At 41.3% G+C, this 14,173-nt stretch overlaps 1 protein-coding gene across 1 annotated transcript in view; it reads left to right on the top strand.

The window, feature by feature from the left end:
* Window positions 1-13,166, top strand: part of GTF2H1 (general transcription factor IIH subunit 1) — a 45,874-nt gene extending 32,708 nt beyond the window's left edge. The window contains exons 12-15 of the mRNA XM_023230759.3: window positions 3,681-3,771; window positions 4,257-4,372; window positions 6,308-6,400; window positions 11,901-13,166. Of these exons, the coding sequence (XP_023086527.1) occupies window positions 3,681-3,771; window positions 4,257-4,372; window positions 6,308-6,400; window positions 11,901-11,987 (387 nt within the window). The 3' untranslated portion in view covers window positions 11,988-13,166. The remainder of the gene's footprint in view (window positions 1-3,680; window positions 3,772-4,256; window positions 4,373-6,307; window positions 6,401-11,900) is intronic.
* Window positions 13,167-14,173: the final 1,007 nt, after the last annotated feature.

Genomic DNA, 14,173 nt, shown 5'->3' with positions numbered 1-14,173 from the left:
GTTAACATTGATGATGTATTATCTAGTCTGCAGATCTACACTTTCACCAGTTATACCATACATAGCAAAAGAAAACTTTTTGGTCCGGCAGCCAAGCCAGGTTTATGAGTTGTGTTTGTTTCTCATGTGTTTTTAGTCTCCTTTAAAATGGAATGATTTGTCGATCTTTGTCTTTTCATAACTTTGATACTGAAAGAGTACTGGGCAATTTTTTGTAGAATGACCTTAAATTTCTCTAATGTTTCCTTGTGACTAGATTCACATTAGGCATTTTTCCAGAAATACCACAGAAATAATGTTGTATCCTACTCAGTGTGTCATATCAGGAGGCAAATGATTTGTGTATATCCCAGCTTGTGATAATACATTTTTTAACTTGGTTAAAGGTAGTATTTGCCTGGTTTTCCACCAAAAAGTTAACTGTTTTTCCCTTTGTAGTAAGTATTTTGTGGAGCTGTACTTTGAGACTATGTAAATACCCCATTTCTCACCAAATGTTTTATTTTTTAATATCATTATCTTTAGAGACAGGGTCTTGCTCTGATGCCCAGGCTGGAGTGCAGTGGCACAGTCATATCTCCGTACATGTAGCCTCAAACTCCTAGACTCAAGCAATCCTCCTACCTCAGCTTCCTGAGTAGCTGGGATTATATGAATGTGTCACCACACAACAAACTTTCATCTAGTAGTTTTTTTAGAATCATTGACGATTCTTGCCTGGAAGAGCGGTTGTTAAATGATGATTTTCTAATTCCATCAGCCCTTCTACGTTATCAGCTGACGTGAAAGGAAGAACATTCCCTTCATTACCTTCTCCTCTGTTTGTTATTTATATCAGCATGAATTCATTTATTCTATGAGTTAAACACTGTTGCTCTCTTTTTTTTTCTTTTATTCTTTTGGATTTGTTTGTTTGTTTGTTTGAGATGGGGTCTCATGTCTCACTCTGTCACTCAGGCTGAAGCACAGTGGCATGATCTCAGCCCACTGCAACCTCCACCTCCCTGGCTCAAGCGATCCTCCCACCTCAGCCCCCCAGGCAGCTGAAACCACAGGCACTCACCACCATGCCTGGCTAATTTTTTGTATTTTTGGTAGAGACAGTGTTTTGCCGTGTTGCCCAGGCTGGTCTTGAACTCCTGAGCTCAAGCAATCCACCCGCCTCGGCCTCCCAAAGTGCTGAGATTACAGGCTATTTTTTTCTTTCTGTTAACCAAGGTACAACTTAACATACAGTAAAATTTATTTATTTATTTAGAGACAGGGTCTCACTATGTCTCCCAGGCTTGGAGTGCAGTATCACAATCTCGGCTCACTGCAGCCTCGACTTCCCAGGTTCAAGCAATCCTCTCACCTCAGCCCCCTCAAGTAGCTAAGTAGCTGGGATTCCAGGCATGCGTCACCACCCCTGGCTAATTTTTATATTTTTTTGTGTAAACAGGGTTTCACCATGTTGCCCAGGCTGATCTTGAATTCCTCAGTTCAAGCGATCCACCCACCTCAGCCTCCCAAAATGAAATTTATCTTTTTAAGTCTGCTAGTCTACAAGTTTTGATAAACACATGCTGTTATGTAGCCACCAACAAAATCAAGATTTAAAAAAACCAGTTCTGTCACCTCAGAAAGTCTACCCATGCCCATTTATAGTCAACCCTTCCTACCCTCTTCACTCAGGCTCTCCTGTGTCTGACAATATCCCCATCATTCTGAGCCCCTCCTTACTTAATGGTGCAGTAAGACAGATGTTCCAGGCTTATCTTGTATTTGCTCCGCCCCAGGTGTGGAATTTTCTTTTTAGCACTGAGTGGATTAAGGTAGGAACCAAGATCTGGGACCAGGCACAGTGACTCATGCCTGTAGTCCCAGGACTTTGCCAGGCCGAGGCGCGCAGATCACTCGAGAGTTCTAGACCACCCAGGCCAACATGGCAAAACCCCATGTCCACCAAAAATACAAAAATTAACTGGGTGTGGTGGTGCATACCTGTAGTCTCAGCTACTCAGGAGGCTGAGGCAGAAGAATTGCTTGAGGCTGGAAGGCAGAGGTTGTAGTGAGCCAAGATCACACCGTTGCACTCCAGCCTGGGCAATAGAGTGAGACTCTGTCTCAAAAAAAAATTAAAAAAAAACATATCTGAGCACTAGGTATACTCATTGCTGTTGGGGTGTCATTGTCCCTTCAGCAGAAAGCTAGAAAATACATATGTGTACATATATGCACACATAACCAACTTGGGATTATTTGAACAATTCTTTCAATCTAGACTATAGTTGTCCAGTATCTGGCCCTGGGGCCCAAGTAGACCCACGTATCTTTTGTTTTAGGTGTGGTGGTGTTTATTTGATTTAGAGATGAGGTTTCTGTCACCCAGACTGGAGTGCAGTAGCACTATCATAGCTTACTGCAACCTTGAACTCCTGGGCTCAAGCGATGCTCCCACCTCAGTCTCCTGAGTCACTAGGATTACAATTGTGAGCCACCATGCCCAGCTCTGCCCACATAATTTTTTTACGCTGTAGTCAATCTGTTTCTTTTTTTTTTTTTCTGGAGTCAGGGTCTTGCTTTGTTGCCCAGACTGGAGTGCAGTGGCGCCATCTCAGCTCACTGCAGCCTCAACTTCCCAGGCTCAAATGATCTCACCTCAGCCTCCCAAGCAACTTACAGGCGTGCACCACCACACCCAACTAATTTTTTTTGTATTTTTTGTAGAGACAGGGTTTCACCATATTGCCCAGGCTGGTATCTGACAAAAAGAAAATAGGAATAAAGTGAGCTCCAGTGTCCCCTTAACTCATGGTTGTCCCATACTGTACTTTTACACTAAGTTGAAAAAATGTTTTCATCCAATCTATACATGGATGGATTTCTGCTCATAAAAACTTCATTGGAAAATCTTAGAGATGCTAACCGTGCACTTGCTGTTTCACAGATTATTTGTTCCTCCCTATAGCAGTGCCTCCCTACAGTGCCTGGCACTTGATAGGCACTCATTGAATAGATAGGTCAGTTTTTTCCTAAATGTTGATGTTGATACAGTGGGGAGTATATTTTTCCCCCTTTTGGCTATATTTATTCACTTCCTTGAAAATTAAATGACAATTAATAAAGTTCTGCTCTGTTGATTTCCGCCCCCCCTCCCCCAAATCTGCTATCAAGGGTATGTGTTAGCAAAGCCAGGTGTGGAGTACATACCTGTAGTCTGTCCCAGCTACTCAGGAGGCTGAGGGAGGAGGATTGCTTGAGCCCAGGAGTTCAAGTTCAGCCTGGGCAACATAACAAGATTTTGTTTCTTAGAAAAATAAATTTGACAGTAACAAAGGATACAGGTTAACATGTTGTTTTACCTGTTTCCTTAAACTCCATTTTACCTTCAGTGGTAAGAGTTCCCAAGTTAAATTGAATTGATACTTAAGAAAGGGCTTTAGGCAAAACCATGGGAGTTTTGAAGTCCCTGTGGACTTGCCTGGCATGCCTGGAAGATTTGTAGGTATCACCTTTCTACACAGATTGTGTTTCTGCCCTCAAGGAAAATAGTTCACTTTGATCACTGTAAATGATGTAGTATTTAAACAAAAGTAAAACACTTCATTTTTGTTCTAAAACTAAAATGTTAAGAAAGAAAAGTGGCAAAAAAAAAAAAAAAAGGAAAATCAGTTTTTCTGCATTTTCATTTTTTTCAGGTTCTCTCAAGTAGTGCTGCCAGTAGTACCATCACGGCACTGTCACCTGGAGGGGCACTTATGCAGGGAGGAACACAGCAAGCCATAAACCGTATGTGCCGGGCCATCTTCTGCTACTATCTTTCTGCCTAAATCAGCTTTAAAAAGCAAGCTGGGAGCAGTGCTGAACTTTTATTGGTTTTTCCGTGGAATAATCCTGGGATTTCTATTTTGTAGATTTGTTTTTATACATTCAGATTCTGAAACACATCTAGACAAGTGTTAGGTTTCAGAACTGTCTTACTATTACAAATAGTGGTACATTGCTAATTTCTCTAATATCATACTAAAAGCTGCTTTCTTCTCCCCTACCTCTTAGAATAAAGAGGAAACCTGAAAGTTTCTTTAAAATCCCAAGAGCTTTTAAATTTTATGATCTCTCAGCCCCAAAATTACTAACTTACCTGAAAATAGCATATCCTGGTTTGGCGTTGACAGAGTACATGTTCAAGTTTATTCTCTGAGTGGTCATTTTTTTCAATTCTGTATATATGTTAAAATAGCTCTTACCCTGTGGACCTCGTTCTTCTTTTGCAGAGATGGTGCCAAATGATATTCAGTCTGAATTGAAACACTTATATGTAGCTGTTGGAGAACTTCTACGGCATTTCTGGTCCTGCTTTCCTGTTAATACGCCATTCCTAGAAGAAAAGGTTAGAACCAGTTCTGAAGACAGCCAGATAATTGTGGTAGTGACTTATGAGATGTTTTGAAATTGGACAGTTTTATTAAGTCTTTACCATGTGACAAACACTGGGATAACTCTTTTGCATACATTATTTCATGTATGCTGTAAACCTCACAGCATCTTTATGGAGTAGGTATTGGTACCCATTTTATAGATTAGGAAACAGATCAGACCAGTTCCATAACTAATAATCATACAACTTAAAGCTTGTATCTACCTCCAAGCCACTGTGAATAGAGACCCAAAACAAATTACATCAGTAAAGTTATTTATATTTGATATGTTTTTCAGGGATAGCAAAATCCAAAGAAAGAACTGACAATAAATATAGCACTAGCTATTTAACACTAAAACCCCTTTAACCCATTAAAGGACAGTTGACAAATGGCAAAATGTAACGTTAATAGTAATATTATAAATTGCTCTTATAAAGACCTCATTAAGAACAATAGGCAAATACTTTACAAGCAACTCACTAAAGAATGGAGTGACCTAGGAAGATTAAGGGGAAATGCTCTCACTCACCAGTATGCAGATAAATGAAAGCTACAGTAAAAGAACATTTTGGCCAACCATGGTGGCTCACACCTGTAATCCCAACACTTTGGTGGGGCCGAGGTAGGAGGAGCCCAGGAGTTGGAGACCAGCCTGGACAACATAGCAAGACTCTGTCTCCAAAAAATATATAAATAAATTTTTTAAAAGAATATTTTTTTCACCTACTAATTTGCAAAAGAACGAAAAACTTAAAATGAGCAATGTTGACCACATTGCCAAGAGTCCTTTCTTCCACTGCTAGTGTTTTTTTAGGTGCTTTTACTTCAGCATGCAAATGAAACTTCAAATGAAATTCAACGTTTAGAAATTTAGGAAATAATTAGGAATGCAAATACTTAGCTAGAGATGGTCTATCACTGTCTAAGATAGAGGAAATGGCCTAAATATCTATCAGAATGGGGTTGGTTAGAGAAGCATTTGGTATATTCATACACTGAAAGGCAATAATTATTTTATTTTATTTTTTTTATTGAGACAGGGTCTCACGCTGTCACCCAGACTGGAGTGCAGTGGAGTGATCTCGGCTCACTGCAGCCGCTACCTTCTGGGCTGAGGTGATTCTCCCACCTCAGTGTAGTGGCATGAGCCACTACACCCGGCACTTTGGGACGCCGAGGCAGGCAGATCGCTTGAGCTCAGGAGTTCGAGACCAGCTTGGGCAATGTGGCAAAACCCCGTCTCTACAAAAATTACAAAAAGTAGCTCAGGTGATCACCTGAGCCTAGAGAGGTCAAAGCTGCAGTGAGCCATGTATGATCTTGCCACTGCAGTCCAGCCTGGGTGACAGAGTGAGAGCCTGTCTCTAAATGAATGAATAAGTGAATGAGTGACTATTTAAATGAGTTGAGTTTTTTGTTTGTTTTTGTTTTTTGAGACAGAGTCTCACTCTGTAGGCAGGCTGGAGTGCAGTGGTATGATCTCAGTTCACTGCAACCTCCACCTCCCGGGTTCCACCAATTTTCCTGCCTCAGCCCCCCGAGTAGCTGGGACTACAGGCATGTGCCACCACACCCAGCTAATTTTTGTATTTTTAGTGGAGACAGGGTTTCACCATGTTAGCCAGGATGGTCTCAATCTCTTGTCCTTGTGATCCGCCCACCTCGGCCTCCCAAAGTGCTGGGATTACAGGCGTGAGCCACCGCGCCTGGCCAAATGAGTGTTTATGACTGAAAGATGTTCACATTGAAGTGTTAACAATGGGATATAATTGGTATATTTATTTTCTTTTTATATTTAAATTCTATAAGAAAAGTAACTTTCCTATGTAGCAGTTTGTTTTTCTCTTGGTCTCTACAGCTTCTTTGAGATTTCTCTGTAATTTATTGTTTCTCATCTTTTATAGGTAGTGAAAATGAAAAGTAATTTGGAACGATTCCAAGTTACGAAGCTCTGCCCATTCCAAGAAAAGATTCGGAGACAGTATTTAAGCACAAATGTAAGGCAGCAATCTGATTTTTGCCTGATCTTCTTTCTCTTTATAGTAAAATGATGAAATTGACTTTGCTTTCATGTAAATGAGTACTTAATTTTCTTTTTTGAAACGGAGTCTCACTCTGTCGCTCAGGCTGGAGTGCAGTGGCTCCATCTCAACTCACTGCAACCTCCGCCTCTTGGGTTCAAGCAATTCTTCTGCCTCAACCTTCTGAGTAGCTGAGATTATAAGTGCATGCTGCCACGCCCAGCTAATTTTTGTATTTTAGTAGAGACGGGGTTTCACCATGTTGGCCAGGCTGGTCTCAAACTCTTGACCTCAGGTGATCAGCCCACCTTGGCCTCCCAAAGTGCTGGGATTACAGGCATGAGCCACCATGCCCTGCCGATACTTTATTTTCTGTTGCTCAAAGTACTATTTTTTAATACTGAAATGTGTCATGCATTCAGAAGTATATAAAATACATACATATTTTTTAAATAAAACAACTGTCTGTTTACTCACCAATCAGGAAAATGAGTAGAATGTTACCATAACCCATAGATATTCCCTGAATGCCCCTGTCCAGTTGCATACCACTCTCTCTTCCCCTCCAGAGGTCATGAGTAACCAAGGCATTTGTGATAACCAGCTCCATGCTTTCCCTTAGAAAAGTTTTACAATCTGGCTGGGTGCGTTGGCTCACTCCTGTAATCCCAGCACTTTGGGAGGCCAAGGCAGGCCGATCACTTGAGGTCAGGAGTTCGAGACCAGTCTGGCCAACATGGTGAAACCCTGTCTCTACTAAAAATACAAAAATTAGCCTGGCATGGTGGCTCATGCCTGTAGTCCCAGCTACTCGGGAGGCGGAAACAGGAGAATTGATTGAACCTGGGAGGCAGGGGTTGCGGTGAGCCAAGGTCACACCACCACACTCCAGCCTGGGTGACACAACGAGACTCTGTCTCAAAAAGTTTTACAATCTATGTGTATGTTCTCAAAAATATATATTACTAATGTATTAATTTGGAAAAACTGAGTAGCAAGCACAAACCTAGCAGCATAAGGAAAGATAGAATTGCCGCTACTCACAGTAAGCAAAACTGTTCCTGGGTTCTATTTGGCATCAGCTTCCCTGATTGTTTACAGCAGGGAAGGTCAGTGGATGAGGTATTGAGAAGTGTCACTTTATGCTCAGCATTTTTAGCATTGTATTTAAAACAAGGTTAGAGCAACCACATCAGATCATTTGTATGTGCAGTTATACAAGTCCTCCCAGAGGTACCTTGGGAAGAATAGTACAGTCACGTGTTACTTAACCACAGGGATATGTTCTAAACAATTCATTGACAGGCAGTTTTGTTATATGAACCTCACAGTGTACTTAAAACCTAGCTATATAGCCTGCTACGCTTCTAGGCTATATGGTGTAGCCTATTGCTCCTAGGCTGCAAACCTATACAGCATAGTACTGTACACAGTTTTAACACAGTGGTATTTGTGTATCTAAACATAGAAAAGTTGCAGTAAAAATTCAGTATAAAAGATAAAAAGTGGTCCACCTATAAAGGGCATTTACCATAAATAGAGCTTGCAGGACTGCAGGACTAGAAGTTAGTTGCTCTGGGTGACTCAGTGAGTGAATGTGAAGGACTAAGACATTACTGTACACTACTGCAGAGTTTACTAACACTGTACACTTAGACTACATTAAATTTACAAAATAGCTTTTTTTCTTCAATAATAAATTAGCCTTAGCTTACTATAACATTTTTACTTGTATAAACTTTTAAATATTTTTAAAGTTTTTCATTCTTTGGAATAACATGGAACTTAAAACACACATTGTATAGCTGTACAAAAGTATTTTCTTTGTATTCTTATTCTGTAAGCCTTTCTCTCTCTCTCTCATATAATATATATATGTATATACATGTGTGTATATATATGTATATGTATTTTTTTTTTTTGAGTCTAGTTCTGTCACCCAGGCTGGAGTGCAATGGCACGATTGCAGCTCATTGCAACCTCTGCCTCCTGGGTTCAAGCGGTTCTCCTGCCTCAGCCTCCTGAGTAGCTGGGATTACAGGTGCCCGCCACCATGCCCAGCTAATTTTTATTTATTTATTTTTTTAGTAGAGACGGGGGTTTCACTGTGTTGACCAGGTTGGTCTCGAACTCCTGACCTTGTGATCCGCCCGCCTCAGCCTCCCAAAGTGCTGGGATTCCAGGTGTGAGCCACCGTGCCTGGTGCCTTTTTTCTATTTTTAATTTTTTTTTTCTTTTTAAACTTTTGTTAAAAACTAAGACACAAACACACATTAGCCTAGGCCCACACAGGGTCAGGATCATCACTATCACTGTCTTCCACCTCCACATTTGTCCCACTGAAAAGTCTTCAGGGGCAGTAATGCACTTGGAGCTGTCATCTCCTGTGATAACAATACCTTCTTCTGGAATACCTCCTGAAGGACCTGCCTAAGGATTTTTACAATTAACTTTTTTATATTTATAAGTAATAGGAGTACACCATAAATAGTGATTTTAAAATACAGTTAATAGATAAACCAGTAACATATTCATTATCATTATCAAGTATTATGTCCTATACATAATTGTACATGCTATACTTTTATACAGCTGGCTACATAATAGGTTAGTTTACACTAGCATCCCTACAAACGAGTGAATAATGTGCTGCTCTATGATGTTATGACATCACTAGATGATGAGAATTTCTCATCTCTATTATAATCTTATGGGACCACCATCGTATATGCATATCATTATATGGCACATGACTCTAGTTACAAATTTAAGATTCAGTGTTTCAATAACTAGGATAATTAAAAGGGGAGTTTTATCATTGAAAGCTGAAAAATCATCAGTAAGATTTTTCGTATTTATTGCCTAAATATTCTAAGTGGGTTTTCTTTTTTTTTTTTTTTTTGAGACGGAGTCTCGCTCTGTCGCCCAGGCTGGAGTGCAGTGGCCAGATCTCAGCTCACTGCAAGCTCTGCCTCCCGGGTTTACGCCATTCTCCTGCCTCAGCCTCCAGGTAGCTGGGAATACACACGCCTGCCACCGCGCCCGGCTAGTTTTTTGTATTTTTTTAGTAGAGACAGGGTTTCACTGTGTTAGCCAGGATGGTCTCAATCTCCTGACCTCGCGATCTGCCCATCTCGGCCTCCCAAAGTGCTGGGATTACAGGCTTGAGCCACCACGCCCAGCCGGGTTTTCTTAAAATATAAAAGAGCATTACTTAGAATAGAAGCCTGGAGTGTCTTCTCACAGCAGGGCACAGATGGCAGATAGGTTTCAGGTCACGTGCCTTCTCAACTGATTATAACTGCTTGGAGTACTGTGTTGGAAAGTTTGCTGAGGGCCAGGCGCAGTGGCTAACACCTGTAATCGCAGCACTTTGGGAGGCCGAGGCGGGTGGATCACCTGAGGTCAGGAGTTCAAGACCAGCCTGGCCAACATGGCAAAACCCCTTCTCTACTAAAAATACAAAAAATTAGCCAGATGCTATAGCGAGTGCCTGTAATCCCAGCTACTCAGGAAGTTGAGGCAAGAGAATTGCTTGAACCTGGGAGGCGGAGATTGCAGTGAGCTGAGGTCGCGCCATTGCATCCAGCCTGGGCAACAAAAGTGAAACTCCATCTCAAAAAAAAAAAAGGGGGGGGCCGGGCGCGGTGGCTCAAGCCTGTAATCCCAGCACTTTGGGAGGCCGAGACGGGTGGATCATGAGGTCAGGAGATCGAGACCATCCTGGCTAACACGGTGAAACCCGGTCTCTACTAAAAGTACAAAAAACTAGCCAGGCAAGGTGGCGGGCGCCTGTGGTCCCAGCTGCTCAGGAGGCTGAGGCAGGAGAATGGCGTAAACCCGGGAGGCGGAGCTTGCAGTGAGCTGAGATCCGGCCACTGCACTCCAGCCTGGGCGACAGAGTGGGACTCTGTCTCAAAAAAAAAAAAAAAAAAAAGGATGCTGGGGCCATGTGCAGCCTTACAGTAGGATATGTTGTTGATCTCTTCCAATTGATAATATATAGATACTGCTGCCCATCAAGCAGAATAAGTAAGTTTTACAATTTCCAGACAGAGCTGAATATTCCTATCCCCCATAATGATAAACAGGTATGGCAGTAAGGGGAATTTTTTTTAACTCTGTACCCCTCAGACCTAAGCATTGACATGCCAGAAGAATTTAGGACTTCCTGATCTCCATCTCCATCCTCCCAGACTTGGGAAAACTTTACTTCCAAACACATAAACACTATCCACCTCCAAGGAAACATATTCCAGAGACTTGTACCTCAAACGTCAGTGTAAGCCAGATGTTGTGGTATGCACATGTATTCCCAGCTATTCAAGAGACTGAGGCAGGAGGATCATTTGAAATCAGGAGTTTGAGACTATAATAAACCTAAATTGCACCTGTGAATAGGCACTGCACTCCAGCCTGGACAATGTAGTAAGACCGTGTCTCAAAAAAAATAAAAAGATTCCATATGATCCTTTTGACTTCTAGCCTAGCTATGTCCATGATGAGGGCAAAATTCTTAATCTATTCAAAGATCTGTAGTCCTGACCCAAGACATGACATAGCACATTGTGTGAAGCATTGAAACCATTTAGGTTTTCTGTAATATGCTGAGTTATGTTGAACTGAAATGCTGGAGTTGAAAAAACCCTAAAAATAGCAAACTATTTCACAAAATTTTGCAGAATTAACTGCAGGAAATTTTGAAAATCAAAGATTCTTGGGTCTCATCCCAGGCCTGTTGAATCAGAATCTTCAGGAGAATAAGGCATTTTTCCAATGTTCTGCCAAGATGTATATACAAGGCTGGGCACAGTGGCTCATGCCTGTAATCCCAGCACTTTGAGAGGCTGAGGCAGGAAGATTGCTTGAGCCCAGGAGTTCGAGACCAGCCTGGCCAACATGGTGAAACCCCATCTCTACTAAAAATACAAAAATTAGCCAGGTGTGGTGGCTCATGGTTGTAATCCTAGCTACTCAGGAGTCTGAGGCATGAGAACTGCTTGGACCTGTGAGGTGGAGGCTGCAGTGAGCCAAAAATCACACCACAGCACTCCAGCCTGGGTGACAGAGCAAGACTCTGTCTCAAAAAAAAAAAAGTGTATACTACCATCCTGGTCTTAGTTGGCTGACCAGTACTCAAATCTAGAAAATCACAAATATAGGTCAGACCACTTATTTGACAGAAGGAATTGAGGCCTGGAGCACAGTTGTGACTTCTATATTGTCCTATTGTTGGTTAATGACAGGACAGTCATTACAACCACAGCTTTTTCACTGCCCCCCACTTTCTGTCTTTCCTTTCCATACAAAATATGTCTGACAGAACCTTCTCAGAGGGCTTGCACTTTGCCTCATTGACTGGGGAAATACAGAGGAGCTCCAAAACTACACTCTGAAATATGTGCCAGATTTGGGTTGGAAGGATTAACTTCCCCTGCTTTTGCCCAGTTGTTAAGTGTCTTGCTGTGTTTTTCAGTTGGTAAGTCACATAGAAGAGATGCTCCAGACAGCCTACAACAAGCTCCACACATGGCAGTCACGGCGTCTGATGAAGAAAACGTGAGGTGGCCATGATGCTCACAGGTTTTGTGAGATTGAGAGAACTATGACCTGCAGCAACTCTGGAAACCTGGCCTGACAGACAAGCAGATGACCTCACAGGAGTGATAAGAAACATCTGCTCCACGCCAACTCCCAGAGCTGATGCTATTGTACTTGCACATTGGGGACTGAAAGGAAAGAAGGGACTAAATGCTGGGGAGGTAAATTAAGGCAGAACCAAATGAGCTACGTTGCAAATATATATATATATACACACACACACATATATATGTACATGTGTATGTACATATATATATTTTAAAAGACTGTTTACTGCAGTTACTCAGGAACTGCTTTTGATTGACATTAAGCTGCTTTCAAAAATTTAAAAAAAAAAAAAACTTTTTAAAGGGTGCATTGATAAAATCGAGGTTTTTTGGTTGTCGTTTTTTTCCGTGTAAATTTTTTTCCTAAGTTTATGACACAGGGTAGAACTTAAGTATTCCTCCTCCATCCTTCATCCTCCACCCTCCATTGGATCCTCAAGTTTTAATGAATTCCAATTATACCTTACATCAGCAAGTTAAAAAGAGTACTTTAAAATAAAGCAAAGAGAGACTGTTGCTCAACCATCAGGAAACAGTTGTCAGAAGACATCATTGGTCCTGTGTTTCCTACGGAAATAAGAAACAATAAGTATTGCACTGAATGTTTGTGGTTTGGAGTCCCTGAATAATAAAGAGGGAACATATTTGCAGAAAGTTGCATAGGGTTTTTTAATGCAGAATTTTGTCAGAAGACAATGGCGCTGCATGTTTTTCTTTGAGTGCAAATGTACATTGCTAAGATTTTTTTTAAGATGGCATGTGCTTTGAAAAGAGGATATTGCATTTTTAAGAGTTTAAAAATGAGTGAGAAATATAAAAAAATATTATTTTCACCTCTTTAGAAGAAATAAAAGATGTTTCTCCTATCTCCTTTTCGCTAGTATTTGACTGTTACTGTCCTTGGCGAATCGATAATCATTGCATAGTGACTGAAAAGCCTAAGTGCAAAAAAAAAAAAAAAAAAATGTTCTTGTTTCTGGAATTCGTGCCATATTTTGTTCCTGATGGGATCAACTTACTGTTTAAGACTTTAGATGTCTTGTATTAAAAATTACACAAAAAAGTAAAACTTTTTATACTTACTCTTTTAACTCAGACACATCTCTGGTTTCTCATTATGTGTGAATTTCCTTGGGTGGGCTGCCTGAGAACTGTTCATTTTATTTTAGACCGTGTTACAAACTGGTTATCCTTCATATAATGACTGCTAAGGTCAGAAACTAAGCCAGGCAAAGTAGCACATGCCTGTAGTTCCAGCTACTCGGGAGGCTGAGGTAGGAGGATCACTTGAGCCCAGAAGTTCCAAAGTCCAGACTAGGCAACATAGTGAGACTTCATCTCTATTTTTACAGAAAAAAAAGAAATTTATCGAGACCTTGAACTGGTAAAGGGAAAGAGGCCACATCATTTCCTGCCTTCAGTCTTCCCATTTCTCTTTCAGATCAGTATAGTAATGGTACAATCCCTTAAAATTTACACTTTCACAAAGTACTTTCAAATGTGTTACTGCCACAATGGGGCAAATAGAAAAATGATTGAAATAAAAAAATACAGCTATTGGGAAAGACAGACATAAGAAATAGAATGTTCTGTTGAGTGCTGTGTTAAAAATTAAGTTGTAAGCTGGGCATGGTGAGTCACACCTGTAATCCCAGCATTTTGGGAAGCCAAGGCAGGAGGATCACTTGAGCTCAAGAATTCAAGACCAGCCTGGGCAACATAGCAAAGCCTCAACTCTTTTAAAAGTAAAAAAAAAAAAAAAAACATTAGCTGGGCGTGGTGGTATGTAGTTCCAGCTGCTCTGGAGGCTGAGGCAGGAAGATGGCATGAGCCCAGGAAATTGAGACTGCAATGAGCTACGATCACACCACTGCACTACAGCCTGGACAGTAACACAAAGCCCTGTCGGCCGGGCGCGGTGGCTCAAGCCTGTAATCCCAGCACTTTGGGAGGCCGAGACGGGCGGATCATGAGTTCAGGAGATCGAGACCATCCTGGCTAACACGGTGAAACCCCGTCTCTACTAAAAAATATAAAAAACTAGCCGGGCGAGGTGGCGGGCGCCTGTAGTCCCAGCTACTTGGGAGGCTGAGGCAGGAGA

The sequence above is a fragment of the Piliocolobus tephrosceles genome, chromosome 13, assembly GCF_002776525.5.
Source record: "Piliocolobus tephrosceles isolate RC106 chromosome 13, ASM277652v3, whole genome shotgun sequence".
NCBI lineage: Eukaryota > Metazoa > Chordata > Mammalia > Primates > Cercopithecidae > Piliocolobus > Piliocolobus tephrosceles.
This window is presented reverse-complemented; position numbering and strand designations above follow the sequence as displayed.